This window comes from Notothenia coriiceps, unplaced genomic scaffold (genome assembly GCF_000735185.1).
Source record: "Notothenia coriiceps isolate Sejong01 unplaced genomic scaffold, NC01 NC01_scaffold00033460, whole genome shotgun sequence".
Taxonomy (NCBI): Eukaryota; Metazoa; Chordata; class Actinopteri; order Perciformes; family Nototheniidae; genus Notothenia; species Notothenia coriiceps.
Genome location: NW_011366161.1, coordinates 15355 through 30608, shown reverse-complemented (window position 1 = coordinate 30608; position 15254 = coordinate 15355). Strand labels below are relative to the sequence as shown.

Genomic DNA, 15254 nt, shown 5'->3' with positions numbered 1-15254 from the left:
ACAAGCCACAAAATCATTATGACATCATAAAGTGGCCAAAATCTGATCAGCTCCTTTTCAAACAGGTTTTTATAGAAATGGATCAGGACAAAAAGAGAGAGAATCTTTTTTCCTGAGACTTTCAGAATCTCTTTCCACAGAGGGGACACATGTTGATGTAGAAGAGACATGAACAAGTGGATTTTGCATAATAGGTGACCTTAGACTCCTTTGTTTACTCCTGTAGCATAATGACATCACTATGTAACACTGGTGCTTCAATTGGCTAGCGCTCCAACACATTGTACGTGATAGGCTAAGTGCCGGGACATCTCTAAGCGGTGGACCAATCACAACAGAGCCTTCCAGCTAACCAATCCGAGCAGACTGGGCTCTGGTTTCAGACAGAGGGTGAAAAGAGGTGCTGCAGCACAGGCAGTATGAGAAAAATAAAGAGCTTTTTGAACATTAAAGCATGGAGACATGTCACAGTAGAGACACAAAACACAAATATCAACCGGAAAATTAGCATATGAGGGCCTCTTTTATACTTAAGCAATAGCTCACGACAGGCCATGGTATATGCTCATTATATCACAGCTAAGGGGCGTGGTTTTCAGCCCAACTGTATACTGTTTGTCTCAGGCGCGGAGGGATACTGACTTGTTGTGAAAAGTAACTTACAATTCTACCCGTGGTATACGCTCAGTATATCACGGCTAAGAACCAATCAGATTGCTTGATTTGACTTGTCCGTTTTATAATAAAGTATTATACTTAAGTTAAAGTAACAACACTAACTTGTTAAAATACTCTGTTACAAGTTAAAGTCCTACATTAAAAAATACTGGCCCATTGAGAGATTACATTTCTGGATTATAATGTTCTATGCATGAATGTCACAGATAGGAAAAGTGGAGCTCATTTGAATAACTTATTATATACTGCTGCTAGATATCTAAACGCATAATTATTTGTCAAAATGTATGTATCGATTTATATTTTGTGTTAGCTAATAATCTGAATCAGTTAGTTATTTTAGACTGTCAATAGGAAGTGGGAGTAAAAAGGACAATACTTGCTTTTCAAATGTATGGAGTAAACGTATAAAAGGTAAATACGAGTCTAAGACTAAGTTCAGAGTACATGAATTCACTGAATTCCACCACTGGACATTATACTGTATATATTTGATATATTATTCATATTTCAGCACTTACCCCTCTCACAAAAGTTATTTATACAGATGCTGTTTCTGCCTTTTATCTTCCTTTTCCAATATCTCTTGCATGTCCGTAGGGTTCGTTTTGAGAGGAGACAGTGAAGATAACTTCCCCAAATATTAAAGTGGAGATGGGAAAAAGTTAAGGACATTCCCCAGAGCTGAAGTAGCAATGTTTTGCCCAAAACTGGAAAGAAAAACCTACAGTCCAGGGCAATGGATGTTCTCATATTTTAATCCTCTTTCTTTACCAATTTGTCTTTTCCTTTTCTTTGACTGTTCCTTTTCTCTTCCAGCACTTTCATTTTAAAGCTCCGCCCCCCCCCCNCTCCCCCCTTGTTCTCCACTCAACTTGCCTTTTTAGATGCAAGAATATTTTTTTTAAAACTTCTATTTAATTTGTAGGTTTAACAGGATAATAATAAAAGGGGTTTTATGAGTTTGCGCCAACTGCCCTTAAGGCTGTTGCTCCTAATGGACAACTGGAGGTACAGTGAAAGCAGCAGATTAAAGGAATCGTTGTACTCCCCTCAGAAGAAGCAATTTACTCTCATTCATTCCTTTGAAAAACAACCTCCAGGTGGCGGCAAGATTGGTTTCATTTTATTTTCATCATACTCTAGTTAAGTTGTTCCAACTCAGTACTGCTAGACATTAAAGGCAAACATAAAGAACAATGTACAGACTTAAATCAATAAAAAAGACCAACTCAATCTTCACTGACCCTGCTGCCCTTACTCTGAATTTGTTTTATTTTCCTTTGACTGTGTTTGGGATGTTTCAGTGCCCTTTCAGTCGCTCTGCCTCGGGCTCCAGCTGTAACCTCTGTTCTGCTCTGGCTGAGAGCAGTTTGCTCTCAATCATTCTTTTGAAAAACAACTTCCAAGTGGCGGCAAGATCGGTACTGTTTAATTTGACATACTCTAGTCTAGTCAAATGGTTCCAGTTCAGTACTGCCAAAGGCAATATGAGTGGGATATTCTTAAAGAACAATGTATTGAGTACAATACAAAAAGAAACACTCAATCATCACTTATTACCAACAAGAAGTGTGTGGCCCTGATTACCCTGACTTTGTTTGACCTTCATTTGACTGTGTTTGGGATGATTTGGGATGTTTCAGTGCCCTCTTGCTCTGCCTCGGACTCCAGCTGTAACCAACCTCTGTTCTGGAGGCGTGTGGTGCAGTGGGTTGAGCGTTGGTGTTCAGATCAGGGGGTCACAGGTTCAAACCCCACTGCAGTCAGCATGTCGTTGTGTCCCTGGGCAAGACACTTCACCCCAAATTGCTCCTGTGGGGATTGTCCACAGTATTGAGTATGGAAGTCACTTTGGATACAAGCATCTAACAAGTGACATGTAATGTTCTACTCTTATCGTCTGAGTACAAAAAGCTTGGAAAGCCCCTGTAAAATGTCTGTCTGGACAAAAATGCTATAGCTATTAGCTATAGCTAGACTCAAGGTGGCTAAACTCACTGGCTAGTGTAGCCTACCACAGGGGAAATTCAACTTTGAGTGTTGTTGAGTCACTATGGCATTGTGCCTTTACAATAACGTTTTTAATAAAGGACATTAGTGTCCAAGCCAATGGACAATTCCTCAATAGCATGTGGGCTAAAAACATTGTTGCTCACACACACACACACACACACACACACTGTCAATTAAAGTAATATCAGTAAAGCGTAGAACAGACATTAATATTGTTGCCCATCTTCTCATTGGTTCGTCCATAAAGGGTGATAAATCTTACTTCTTATAGTTTCACACATTTGTAAGTTTAATTACAGGTACAAATCAATGTCTGCTTCCTGATGTTTCTTTGTCAAGGTTGTGTTTACTTTGGGCTCAGCCAAATATGACACCTACAGTAGAAGACAAGTACTTTATCCTCTCTTGCATTTGCATTTGTTCAATGTCACAATTGTACAAAGCTTAGGCAATACTGAATGTCATTATGGTCATGCTAATAAAGCTATTTGAATTGAATTGAAATGTAACACACCAGTCCAACCCAATTATAGACATTCATGACAGATAAACAAGCTGGAAGGGAAGGAGGAAATCAACAAATGGTAGAAAAGAAGTGTGTGTGATGTAATGACGGGAGTTTGCTCGGTAACAAGACACAACGAGGAGAACACAGCTGCGATGATAACGTTTTGATCCATCACTCACACACTGACACACACAACAAACAGAAAGCCTCACACACCTTCACTTCCTGACACTTTCCCCTCACACATAACATACTAGGTCATTTATTCTGTCTCTCCCTTTGCGTTTCTTTTACATTTCCCACAGAGGGGAAAGTGTGGGACGCTCGGGGATCAGACGTGTCCACCGAGGTAACAACGCCAATCTGTAAACTCTTCACTTCCAGGATTTGCAATACCTGCTTAAAGCATATCTCCTCACGTGTGTGTGACTCTTCATCAGAGGTGGGAAGTAGTGGAGTACAAATACTTTGTTACTGTACTTAAAGATGGGGTAGGTCATTTTGGAGAAACCAGCGAGTGAGCTTTTTACGGATTCCACAGATGACATTTTTTCATGTATTTATTCTCAAAGCATTTCATGTATTCATTGCTATCAGGATGTTCAGAGCATTCCATGGAATATAACAAAAAGTATTTCTGAAATAAATGACATACCCCACCTTTAAGTACATTTTTCTGGTATCAGTACTTTACACCACTACTTATTTTTCTGACGACTTTTTACTTTGACTTCTCACATGTTGAACTCAAATACCTGTACTTTCTACTTCTTACATGTTGAACTCAAATACCTGTACTTTCTACTTCTTACATGTTGAACACAAATACCTGTACTTTCTACTTCTTACATGTTGAACTCAAATACCTGTACTTTCTACTTCTTACATGTTGAACACAAATACCTGTACTTTCTACTTCTCACATTTTCCAAACAGGCTGGTTCCTTTAGTCTGAATGTGTGTTTGGTGGCGTGATCATTATTATTTAGAGTCATTGCGTGCCTATTGATTTGAACACGATCCGTGTATCCATCATTTCCTGGTCTTCTCTAAAGAAGAGGGACCAATGAAAACGTTGTCATGTTGCCGTTGTTCAGCATGGAAACATTCATGAGCTAACAATGCCATTATTGTTATATTAATATAAAGGGAGGTCAGGTACTCTTTAAAACAGCTGAGTTATGGGTACTTTTTTACTTAATTACATTTCAAAGCCTCTTTACTTTCAATTGGGTAAAGAAGTTCAGTCAGTACTTGTACTTTTACCAGAGTATTTTTAAACACGAGTATCTGTACTTCTACTTGAGTAAAGGATGTGTGCACTTTTGCTTAAATACTTGCTCAAAGCGTGGTGGATGAAGAGGATGTTTGAAGGGCTCGCTTTTGCATGATCTTAAAATATGAGGAAAGTAGTTTTTGAAGAAACTTGCTAAATGTAAATTGATAATTCAACATTTTGGAGAAACATTAGCCAATAATTAGCCCTTAGCTTTGCACAAAGACAAGGGGGAAAAGTACCTTCGAATGCGAGGAAAGAAGTGTATATTGTATGGTAAGAAGTATCTCAAGGTTTCTAAGCAACTTGCAGAGTTCTAATTCAACATTTTGAGAAAAATGTGCAAATAGTTAGCCATTAGCTTAGCACAAAGACAAGAAGACATGCGGAAAAAGTAGCCTGGCTCTGTCCAAAGTTATTCAAGTAAATGTGATCTGTTCGTATCAGACTTGTGGCCACCTTTGCATCATCAATACACAATAAGACAAGACAATTTTGAGTTAATATACAAACTAAATTAAGAAAAATAAATATTATAACACATTTTTTAAGTGTTTCCTTTGCAAGATCAGTAAATATGAGGAAAATCGTTTATCTTTGACTTAAAGTATGTAAAAAGGTTTTAAGCAATTTGCTCAATTTAAAGGAATCAAAGTCAACTTTATTGTCAATCTTTCAGTTTGTGTGTACAGACAGAGAGATCGAAATGCCGTTTCCCACAATCCCGGATACAAAAATACGTCTAAAGATATGTATATCCTATATATACACCATCAACACACACATTTATATATATGCACACATTAGAATAGATCCACATTAGCCATTAGCTTAGCACAAAGACAGAAAGACATGGGGAAAAAACGTCCTCTGGCTTTGTTCAAAGTTTCAAAAGCATCCTGAGGTGAAATACTTTTTCAAAAGCGTGACGAATGGCAGATGCCATGGAAGGTAATGAAACGTGGATTTGATCTGAATTGACCTCAGTGTGCCAAGGAGGGGATTGGTTTTAGCGATAAAGGCCGTGTGAGGTCACACCAGCTGACACGCTGGCTGGCCGGTTCCCAAACTCTCAAGCGGATTCTCACACCGGAGAGCGGCTCTGTGTGTTTTACTAAACCTCGGGCTTTGCAGGAAACCGGTCCAAGATTTTGGGGAGCTGTTAATATCCTCAGGGCGTGATCAGAGTTATCTAAGGTCACTAAATGAGCTTTTACTTACAGGTGTATGAGAGAGAAATGGGATGTTAAACAAAGTAAAAAAAAACTACAGGGAATAGTGAAATGCGTAATTATCCATTCAAAATTGAAGTTACTTCTTTGACTGATTTTTTCTTTTACAGAGGAAGTCTGTTTTTTCTGCATTTGTTTGGTGTATAAGATTTTACATGGACAACATTGATTAAATCATGATTAATTGCCTAAATGTGGCCTTTGTGGATCCATTATATAGACTTATTGCTGCATTTTTCTACTAAATCTTGCTCAAAACTGCATTCAAAATTATATATGGTAAAAAAATAGTAATCTTAAAACGTTTACATACAAAATACAAATATTTTTTGTCCTTCTTAGATATGTATTTAATTGGTTGTCTCTCATTTCGTTTACTTTTTAAATGCTCATATTTTATGCATAAATCTTGTTACTTTTGAATATTTTTGTGGATCATATTGGATTTATATTTTCTATGAATTATGATTAATGAAAGCGAGAAATGTAAAAGCGGTATTTCTGATGCAATTATGTGTAAGCTGCTGTTATTTATTTTTATTTCAGGGTAATGGCTCGTATATTTCGTACCTGAAGGTCTGATATCTTTTTTTAAAACCTAAAGCCTGACCCCAGACCTGTCTGCTCACAGCTACAGGGGGAAGACTCCGGGGGCTCTTTGGTTCGTCTGCAGGTCTGGGATCAGCTTTCTACGTCAAAAGAATAGCTGTAAACCCTAACAACAGACTCCAGATCAGCCCTGAAGTCACCGCCTTATTTATAACTTCAGTAAAACTTTCTGCAACGTGATTGGTGGCAGCTATTTACGCAAAAGCACCAATACCCTCCACCGATTGGCTGACACAGCTGTCATGTAACGTCAATCAAACTGACGGACCAATCAGAGCCCGTGTTTTCGTCTTTGTTCCTCCCGTTTGGAGTGTGACGCAGAGGGTCATGTGTTGACGCAAAAGCTCTAATATCCCACAGCGATTGGTTGCCGCAGCCTTCATGGAACGTCAATCAAACTGACAGACCAATCAGAAGCCGTGTTTGGGTCTTTGTTCCTCCCGTTTGCTGCGTGACGCGGAGGGTCATGTGTTGTTTGTGCTCTCGCCCGTAGAGATGTGTTAAGGAGGAGAAGGGAACGGATTGCTAACCCGAGCTAGCCGGATCCCTCCCGATTATAGAAAACACGGCAGTGCGTGGCCATGCACACACGGCAGGATTAAATCCGTGAGAAAAAAGCACGCTTTGGAATACAAAAAAAGGGACGAGAGGACTACTTTTCTTGCGGAATAACAAAGCCGGTGTGGATTTTGCATTAAAAAAATCTGAGCCAGCTGGCCTAGCCGGACTCTGGGAGCTCGTCTCCCAAAAACAACAAGAATGGGGTCTAGCTCCACTCCGAATAGCTAGTAAAGAGTGACCTTTAATTGCAGAATGGCAAATTTCACGAATTACCAGGAGGGTAAAGCAGTGATGTTGATGGTGGAGGCGCACGGTACAAATGGAGACGGATCGGTCGGGGAACCCCCTTCCCAGTTAATTAATATCGGAAGCGGTGCTGGTGGTAGTTCTCGCTTGCATCAACATCTACCGCCCTCCAACCACCACAATCAGTACCAGCTGGCCCCACAGCAGCAGCATCTTTCCGGGGAAAACATTGCAGAGTCTCCAGGCTGCAGGAAAGCCTCTTCTTCTTCCAACGCGGAGGAATCTGCCGCTTCGCCCGCCGTTAGCGGCAGCCATGTCTACGCGGCGGTGAGCGTTAATAACACCTCCGATGTTGTGGATGATATTCGCAAATGTGGCTATTTAAGGAAGCAGAAACATGGACATAAGAGGTTTTTTGTGCTCAGGGCTGCCAGTCACCTCGGTCCGAGCCGCTTGGAGTATTATGACAGCGAGAAGAAATTCAGGAGCAGCCTGCGCTCTGCTGCCGCTGCTGCTGCCGCGTCTGCTGCAAGCGGTGGAGTTGTGGCCGCTTCTCCCCCGAAAAGGGTTATTTACCTCTACCAGTGCTTCACGGTGAACAAAAGGGCGGATTCCAAAAACAAACACCTCATTGCGCTTTACACTAAGGATGAATATTTTGCCATTGTGGCGGAAAACGAGCTGGAGCAGGAGGACTGGTACGTGGCTGTCAGTGAGTTGATGTGTGAGGGCAAAAAAGGGCATGTGGATTCAGATGATTTAGATGATGGATATGGTACTGTCACCCCTGGTACTGTGTTTAAAGAGGTGTGGCAGGTGAATGTGAAACCTAAAGGACTGGGTCAAACTAAAAACCTCACAGGTGTTTACCGGCTATGCCTCTCAACGAAAACGGTTCACCTGGTAAAGTTGAACTCTGAAACCCCCTGTGTTAACCTCCAGTTGATGAATATCAGACGCTGTGGACATTCAGAAAGTTTCTTTTTCATTGAGGTGGGTCGCTCCTCCTCTATCGGGCCCGGGGAGATATGGATGCAGGTGGATGATTCTGTAGTGGCCCAAAACATGCATGAAACCATCTTGGAGACGATGAAAGCCCTGAAAGCTTTTGCAGAGTTTCGGCCCAGGAGTAAGAGCCAATCATCCGGCTCCAACCCGATGCCCTTCATCACAACGCGGCGCCACCTTGGAAACCTGCCTCCGAGCCAGACGGGACTCCAGCGGCGGTCGAGAACAGAGTCAGTCGTCGGCACGCCACCGTCGAGTAAAAGCTCCGGGGCGAGTGGTTATCGCTTCCGAACATCCAGTGAGGGCGAGGGGACGATGAACCGGCCGTTTCGCTCCGCCACAGGAAGTTTGGTTCACCTCAACTCTGCACGGGCCCATCATTGTCGTCAGGAAGGCGCCGGCAGCAGTGGTGTCGCTACAGGAAATGCTGGTACGAGCACAGGAAGTGGACGCTACGTCAGAGCCATCCAGGGGTCGTCGTCCGCTTATCATGCCCGCTCCGCCTCACTCCCAGTCTCCCACTTCCCCTCCACCACCAGCCCAGTTAGCGTATCCTCCAGTAGCGGCCATGGCTCCGTTTCCGACACACTAACCCGCCCGTCGAGCGCCTCAATATGCGGCTCTCCATCCGATGGAGGCTTCAACTCATCGGATGAATACGGATCCAGTCCCGGCGACTTTAGGTACTTCCGGGTACGGAGCAACACGCCAGACTCCCTCGGAAACACGCCGCCAATCAGAGAAGAGAACTGTCTAAACGACTACATGGCGATGGGCTGGAACCGGGAAGTGTTCGGCACCAGCTCTGGAAACAACAGCGGAGGAGACACGCCACGAGACGAAAACACGTCGACGACGGAAGAGGACCGCTTTTCTTCATCGTCGCTGAGGAGGAGGACGCACTCGTTCTCCAGAGCGGCTGCTGCTGCTGCTGCTGGCGGCAGTGGAGCGACCGGTGGTTCTGGGGTAGCAGTTTACCAGAAAATGACCCAGACCAACTTCTCATTGGATGAAGGGTCGGATATCGTGTTACCGTTTGGCAGTGGGTTGCTTCGTGGCGGGCCTTCTTCCTCTTCCTCATCGCTACGATCCGACTACAGCTCCTGCTCCGAGCACAGCCAGCCGAGCCGACCCTCCACCCTCTCCCGTACCGAAACCAGCTCTGATCGCCCTCCTCCATCTTCCTCTTCCTCTGCTAAAGAAGACAGCGGCTACATGCCTATGATGTGTGGCGTGGCTTCATCGTCGCAAGACACTCCCCCTGACTACATGCCTATGCAACCCGGCTCTTACCCCCACCCCGTCTCTAATTCCCCGCAGTTTCACAGTCCAGCTTTAGGTCACCGTTCAGCCCACCAGCTCCAGCCCCAAGACTCCCACGGCTACATGATGATGCTCCCAGGGGGCGGAGGCTCTCCTTCCCCAGGACATCCGGCCTCCCCCAGCCCTCACAGTAGCTCCAGCATGCCCGATGGGAGTGACAGCATAGCAGAGAGACCAGAAAATGGAGAATATATGGACATGTCGTACTGCAGCGGTGGGTCACGAAAGCCCCCGAATGAAGGGAACGGTGGGTATTATACACCTGGTACACCTGAGGGCACCCCAAAGTCTTACAGCCCTTATTTCTCCCTCCCTCGCTCCTACAAAGCCCCCACCAGAGAGAGAGATGAGAAGGAATATGGGGAGTATGTTCCCATGAGTTCTCCTGCCAAGCCAGTTTTTTCATCCATTGCCACAGCTTCCATGTCAACACCAGAGAAAAGGGCTGGGGGAGGCAGTAGCGGCAATTTAACCCCTTCACACCCACCCCCGCCTTACGGTGCTCACCACACGACCGCAGCGATGGGCGACAGACGCGCCGAGAGGCCGAACCGCCTTCCTTTGGGCCGAAGAAGTTTCCACGGTCCACTGCGGGTTAGTGAGCCCCCCACGGCGTCTTCAGGCACCTCAACATCTGTCCCCGCCACCGTCAGCTCCTCCGAAAGACCCTCAAGTCCCGGAGAGTATATTAACATTGAGTTTGGCGATCACTATCCTCACCAACAACAGCCCCCCGATTATCCCCACGCTGTCCAAGACGAAGCGCCTTCTTCAAGTGACCGCCGCTCCTCCCCTCACCAGGATTATATGAGTGTGGAGGTGGGGGCAGATCAGCAGGACGCCTCTGGATGTAAAAAACAATCACCCAGACCCAGTCTAGTCGCCCCCTGGAACCCACCGAGCTACATCCGACCGCTGGCTACCAATCCTGGGGCCTCTCCTGGAGCCGGAGATCACTGGAGGTCGAAGGGCGACGACTACACGGACATGACGTTCAGCAGAGGGGAGAGGACTCAAAGCAGTCCGACAGCCATGCTGCAGCATCTCTGTGTGATAGAGGGACGTTACGGCCACCCTCCCCCCTCCTCTTCCTCACCCCCTCTCCTTCCTCTCACCCCTTCGAGCCCAGGAAGGGTGCAGACACAACAGCTGGAGCCCAAGGTGGTTCGAGCCGACCCGCAAGGCCGACGGAGACACAGTTCAGAGACTTTCTCCTCCACATCTTCCTCTAATTCAACTCCGTCTGGACTTGTACCCTCAGCAAACCCCCCAACAGTGGCCAACCCCACAGCCCCTTACCTAGCGGAGGGTCAGACTTCCAGGTGGACCAGCTCGGCGTCTTTCGACAGCATGTGGGTGTCCATGGAGGGTCTCGGCGGGGAGTCACCGGTTCACCATGCTCCTGTAAGATCCATGGAAATGGGTGCAGCATCTGCATCATCATCATCCTCTGGAGGCGGCAGGATGTGCAGGAACATGTCTGTGGGATACCAGAACGGCCTGAACTACATCGCCTTGGAGCTGCGGGAGGACGGGAGTAACGCGGGAGTAACGTCTGGAGCCGGGAGCAGCAACGGGGTTTTGGCGTCGACGCCGGGGACGGTGCCGACGCCGGAGAACGGAGCCTACGCCAGCATAGACTTCACCAAATCAGACGGGGTCACGACGACAACGAAGGGTGAGTATACAAGTGTGTGTTTGGGTCTAAAGATGCTGCATTGTGGGTCCTTTGACAGCCGTTAGTCACATTTTTATAATAACTTTATTTATGTTGCAACTTTCATGCAAGATGCAGCCCGTAAAGTGCTTTGCAGAAGAAGAGAAGATACATACAAACAATAACAATGAGTGCAAATAACGAGTAAGAAACATATTTTGAAATGAGTTATGAAAACAAAACAGAAAAATCACAAAACCCCAAATTAAATAACTAATTTACATTCCAAGGGAGATTGCTGTTCTAAAATCCAAAAGGTTATTCTCTCCTTTCATAATTGTATATCTAGGATATACAATCTACTGTGTGTGTGTGTGTGTGTGTGTGTGTGTGTGTGTGTGTGTGTGTGTGTGTGTGTGTGTGTGTGTGTATATTTTCCTCCCCTCCCTGAAATCTAAAATAACCCTAAGTACCGCATGCTATTATTAGTCGCATTTTATCTCGCGAATCTATTTTGGATGGAGTCCCTGTGATCTTGACAAGGCTACGTTCGAGCGCTTTGAGCAGCCAGAAGTTACTCTTTGAAGGCATCTATCCAGGGAGCTGAAAGTCTCGCCTGTAACAGGAAGTGGCACCAATATGTGGTTCACGTTGAGGTCTGTGTGTGTTGTGCAGTAGACAATTAGCTCGAGGTTCATCTGAGGTCAAGTGAGGACTGAATTTCCCCCCAAAAAAAGAGCCCGACTTCCTGTCTTTGTAGTGTTTCCTCTGTGCCTGTCTGAGCATGTGCCGCTGTTTTCTTTGTGTCGGCATGTTTGCAGAGTGTACTTAATGTGTGTGTGTGTTCACAGCCTTTTGTCTGCTGTTAAGGCTGTCACTTGAGACATCGTTAAAATATATATTTATTTCTCCAGAACAGGGATGAGTGCAGTAGCGGTTAGCATATTGGCAAACACATAAAACAGTGCTGTGATTGAATGAATCTTGACGGTGTTTACTTTTTGCGGTGTTGAGTAAACTCAGTAGGACATACGCTATGTGTATAATGTGCAAAGAAAACTTAAAATATTACATTTCGATCAAAGAAAAGCAGAGAATCCTCACAATAGGCACCCTGGTTACTTCACGTAGGTTTTGATTTGTTGTCACTGGTATCGAATATCACTTTTAATGAAATGTATATTGATAAAAGTACATTGTATTGAAATAACAGCTGTAGCTTGCATTGAGACGTGAGTTTGGTTTACTGCAGTCTTAAAAAGTGTGTGTGTGTGTGTGTGTGTGTGTGTGTGTGTGTGTGTGTGTGTGTGTAACATAGGTCTGCAGTCAGTGTTCGAGATCAAGAGGAATACAAGAGGATGTTTTGACTCAGTTTTCAGTCTTGCGTTTCCCCTTTTTCCTCGCCTCCTTTCCCATATCGTGTCCTCTCTTTTATACTCCCTGCTCTCCCCCTCCCATCCTCTCTGACTCTCGCTTCGTGTGTGTGTGCATGAGTCAGGATCCTCTGCAAACGCTGGCTGACTCATTTGTTTATCGTGGTGCGATGAAAGTGTGTGTGTGTGTGTGTGTGTGTGTGTGTGTGTGTGTGTGTGTGTGTGTGTGTGTGTGTGTGTGTGTGTGTGTGTGTGTGTGTGTGTGTGTGTGTGTGAAGAAATGTTAATCCACACACACTGTCTGCTTTTCTGTGTGTGTGTTGGACACATCTAGGTAGGTGTGTGTGTGTGTTTATACGCGCTGAGTCATGGCAGGCAGCCTTTGATGTGGCGCTGTAATTTCGGCGGCAGCGTGTCAAGGCACACAGTCGGGAGGAAACGCATCATCATCGCTCAGGAATGCACTTCCTGTCAGCTGCGATGCATGCACACCTGGATCCTTGACCCAGAGGAGAGAAAAGGGAGGTTTTCTGTCCAGCTGTCAAGAAAATTCAGCCGTAAATATGAGATAAAAGGTTCATTCAGCCGGGCTTTACGGGACTGGAGATGCCAGGGGGAGAACAATAATGGAGGAAATATTGTGACTTTCAGGAAGAAATAGCACTTTTGCGTTGAGTTGCGCTCCATTTGGAACAACATTGCTTATTTTGTTTAATAATGCAAATCAGTTTAGCAGGAATTGATAATCTGTGCATTGTTATTCTCATTATCCTTTTTGATTAAATATGTATTGAAGACACACAGAAAATACATTTGGTACATTGATAGGTTGGATTGAACCGTTCAAAGTGTTCAGCTTAGTCTCTACTATTGTACATCAATTATTCTCTTATCCTTGCATCACGTTACATTGATCTTGATTGTGTTTCATTTGAAAGAAGACCCTTACCAAACAGTCGGTAGAATACATCGCGTTGGTCTTGATTTCTCTGCAGCTCTACAATAGTTAATTACGAATATTATTTTTATAGTATCGTGCTTCCTGCGATTTGGATATTATATGAAATGAGTTGCGATTTTGATGCATTTTCTATCCCTAACAACAGGGTTTATGGTTCATTTGTTAACCTTGTTGTTATAAAGACAAGTAGTATTGCAACCAATCGTACTTTTAATAACTTCATTAATCTGTCTTTTGCAGACCATTGTAACTTTTTAGAGCCAAGAAAAACATGCAAAAACCTATGTTTGAGAAATTAAAACAAGACTATATTGTTGTGTTTTAGCTTCAACAGTTATTTAATCGTTTTAATCACTGATGGTTTTCCAATAGGGCTGTCCCAAATACCATTTTCCGGGCTCCGGATATTGGTAGTAATCAGCAGCGAATATTCGGCCCGCGCGCGGGGGGTTCCAGCAGCGATGACCTTTCCTTTAGTTATTCTACAGTATTGTTGTTTTATAGTTATTTGTTAATGTATACAACCCAATTTGTGTTCTTTGAAATTCAAAAGGATATCTTATTGTGTTTGTTTTGTTTTTTCGTTGCAGTTGTATATGTCTTAAGTGTAATTTGGCATGGCTTCCTATTTTGTATGCTTTTATTTTGAAGGAGAGGTAGCGCTGTTGACAGGAAGTTGTTGTTGCTATGGAAACAACATGACGGAGATTAACGGAGAAAAAGTAATATCTACATATAAAGACGGAGAAAGTAAACAATAACGTTTATGGTTACGTGTTAGCACCTCCCGAAGAGGCACAAGCTCTTATTTTAAATTAAAATAAAAACGAAAATCTGAATAACGAAATTGAAACCGAAATAGTACTCCAACGAACGAGTATTCGGATATTCGGGTACAGCCCTATTTTCCATGCTAAAGAACAGCATTTATTAACTCCATGTGTACTTTACATCTCCATCATTTTCCTTTTTTAGTTTCAACTTTTGACTTCTGCATCTGCTCTACGTTCTCAGAAACGATGCTCTCTCTTGGGAAAGTTTGATCGCTAAATATCCCGTTTTGTTGAATAATTAAAAGAGTTATATATAATCTAGCTGGCAGCCATTTTTAACAAAACAAAAGAGCGGCTCTATCAGAAAACACCTAAATAAATGTAATAACTTCCCACCTCTGGAGAAGATGGTACAAGCAATACTATATTCTGTCAAAAAAAACATTGTCAAAACTCATATAAAAGAATAAACAACTAAGATTGTCTTTACTTTGTGTACTCTTAATATATCTTAAAGGTCCCATGTCATGCTTTTCCGGTTATTACCCGTCCCCTTGTGTGTTATGAAGGTGTTTCTGCATGTAAACGGTCTGAAGAGTCAAAACCCTCAAAGTACACCCTGTAGCGAGTAAAACTCTAACACAGAAAATACCTCCCCAAAACGCCTCGTTGGAGATACGTCACTGTCCATTGTTTACTTCCTGGGTATCGTGACGTAGGAATGGCCAGTAGCCGCGCCCAGAGCTATGACGCGATACGGTCATACGGTACCCGGAACCAAATGGACCAATCCGTGGAGCCGTTACGTTACGTCCGCGGAGCCGTTACGTTAAGCGCCCGCTGATTGGTCCAAATTGACCAATCCACGGACTTCCTCACACACACACTCAGTGCATGCAGCTCTGCTGATCTCTCCTCCCTGGCTGCAGGCTGATAACAGACAGTTGGGATCGCGGCGAAATTCTCTCTGCAGACCCATTCTCACAGCGTTTATCAACCTTTTTCTTACTCAATATCAAGCCACACTTATTGT

The 15254-nt window shown here is 44.0% G+C and overlaps 1 protein-coding gene across 1 annotated transcript in view; it reads left to right on the top strand.

Moving 5' to 3' along the window:
• Window positions 1–6816: 6816 nt before the first annotated feature.
• irs4b (insulin receptor substrate 4b) overlaps window positions 6817–15254 on the top strand; it is a 19999-nt gene continuing 11561 nt past the window's right edge. The window contains exon 1 of the mRNA XM_010789922.1: window positions 6817–11135. Coding sequence (XP_010788224.1) covers window positions 7133–11135 — 4003 coding nt within the window. The 5' untranslated portion in view covers window positions 6817–7132. The remainder of the gene's footprint in view (window positions 11136–15254) is intronic.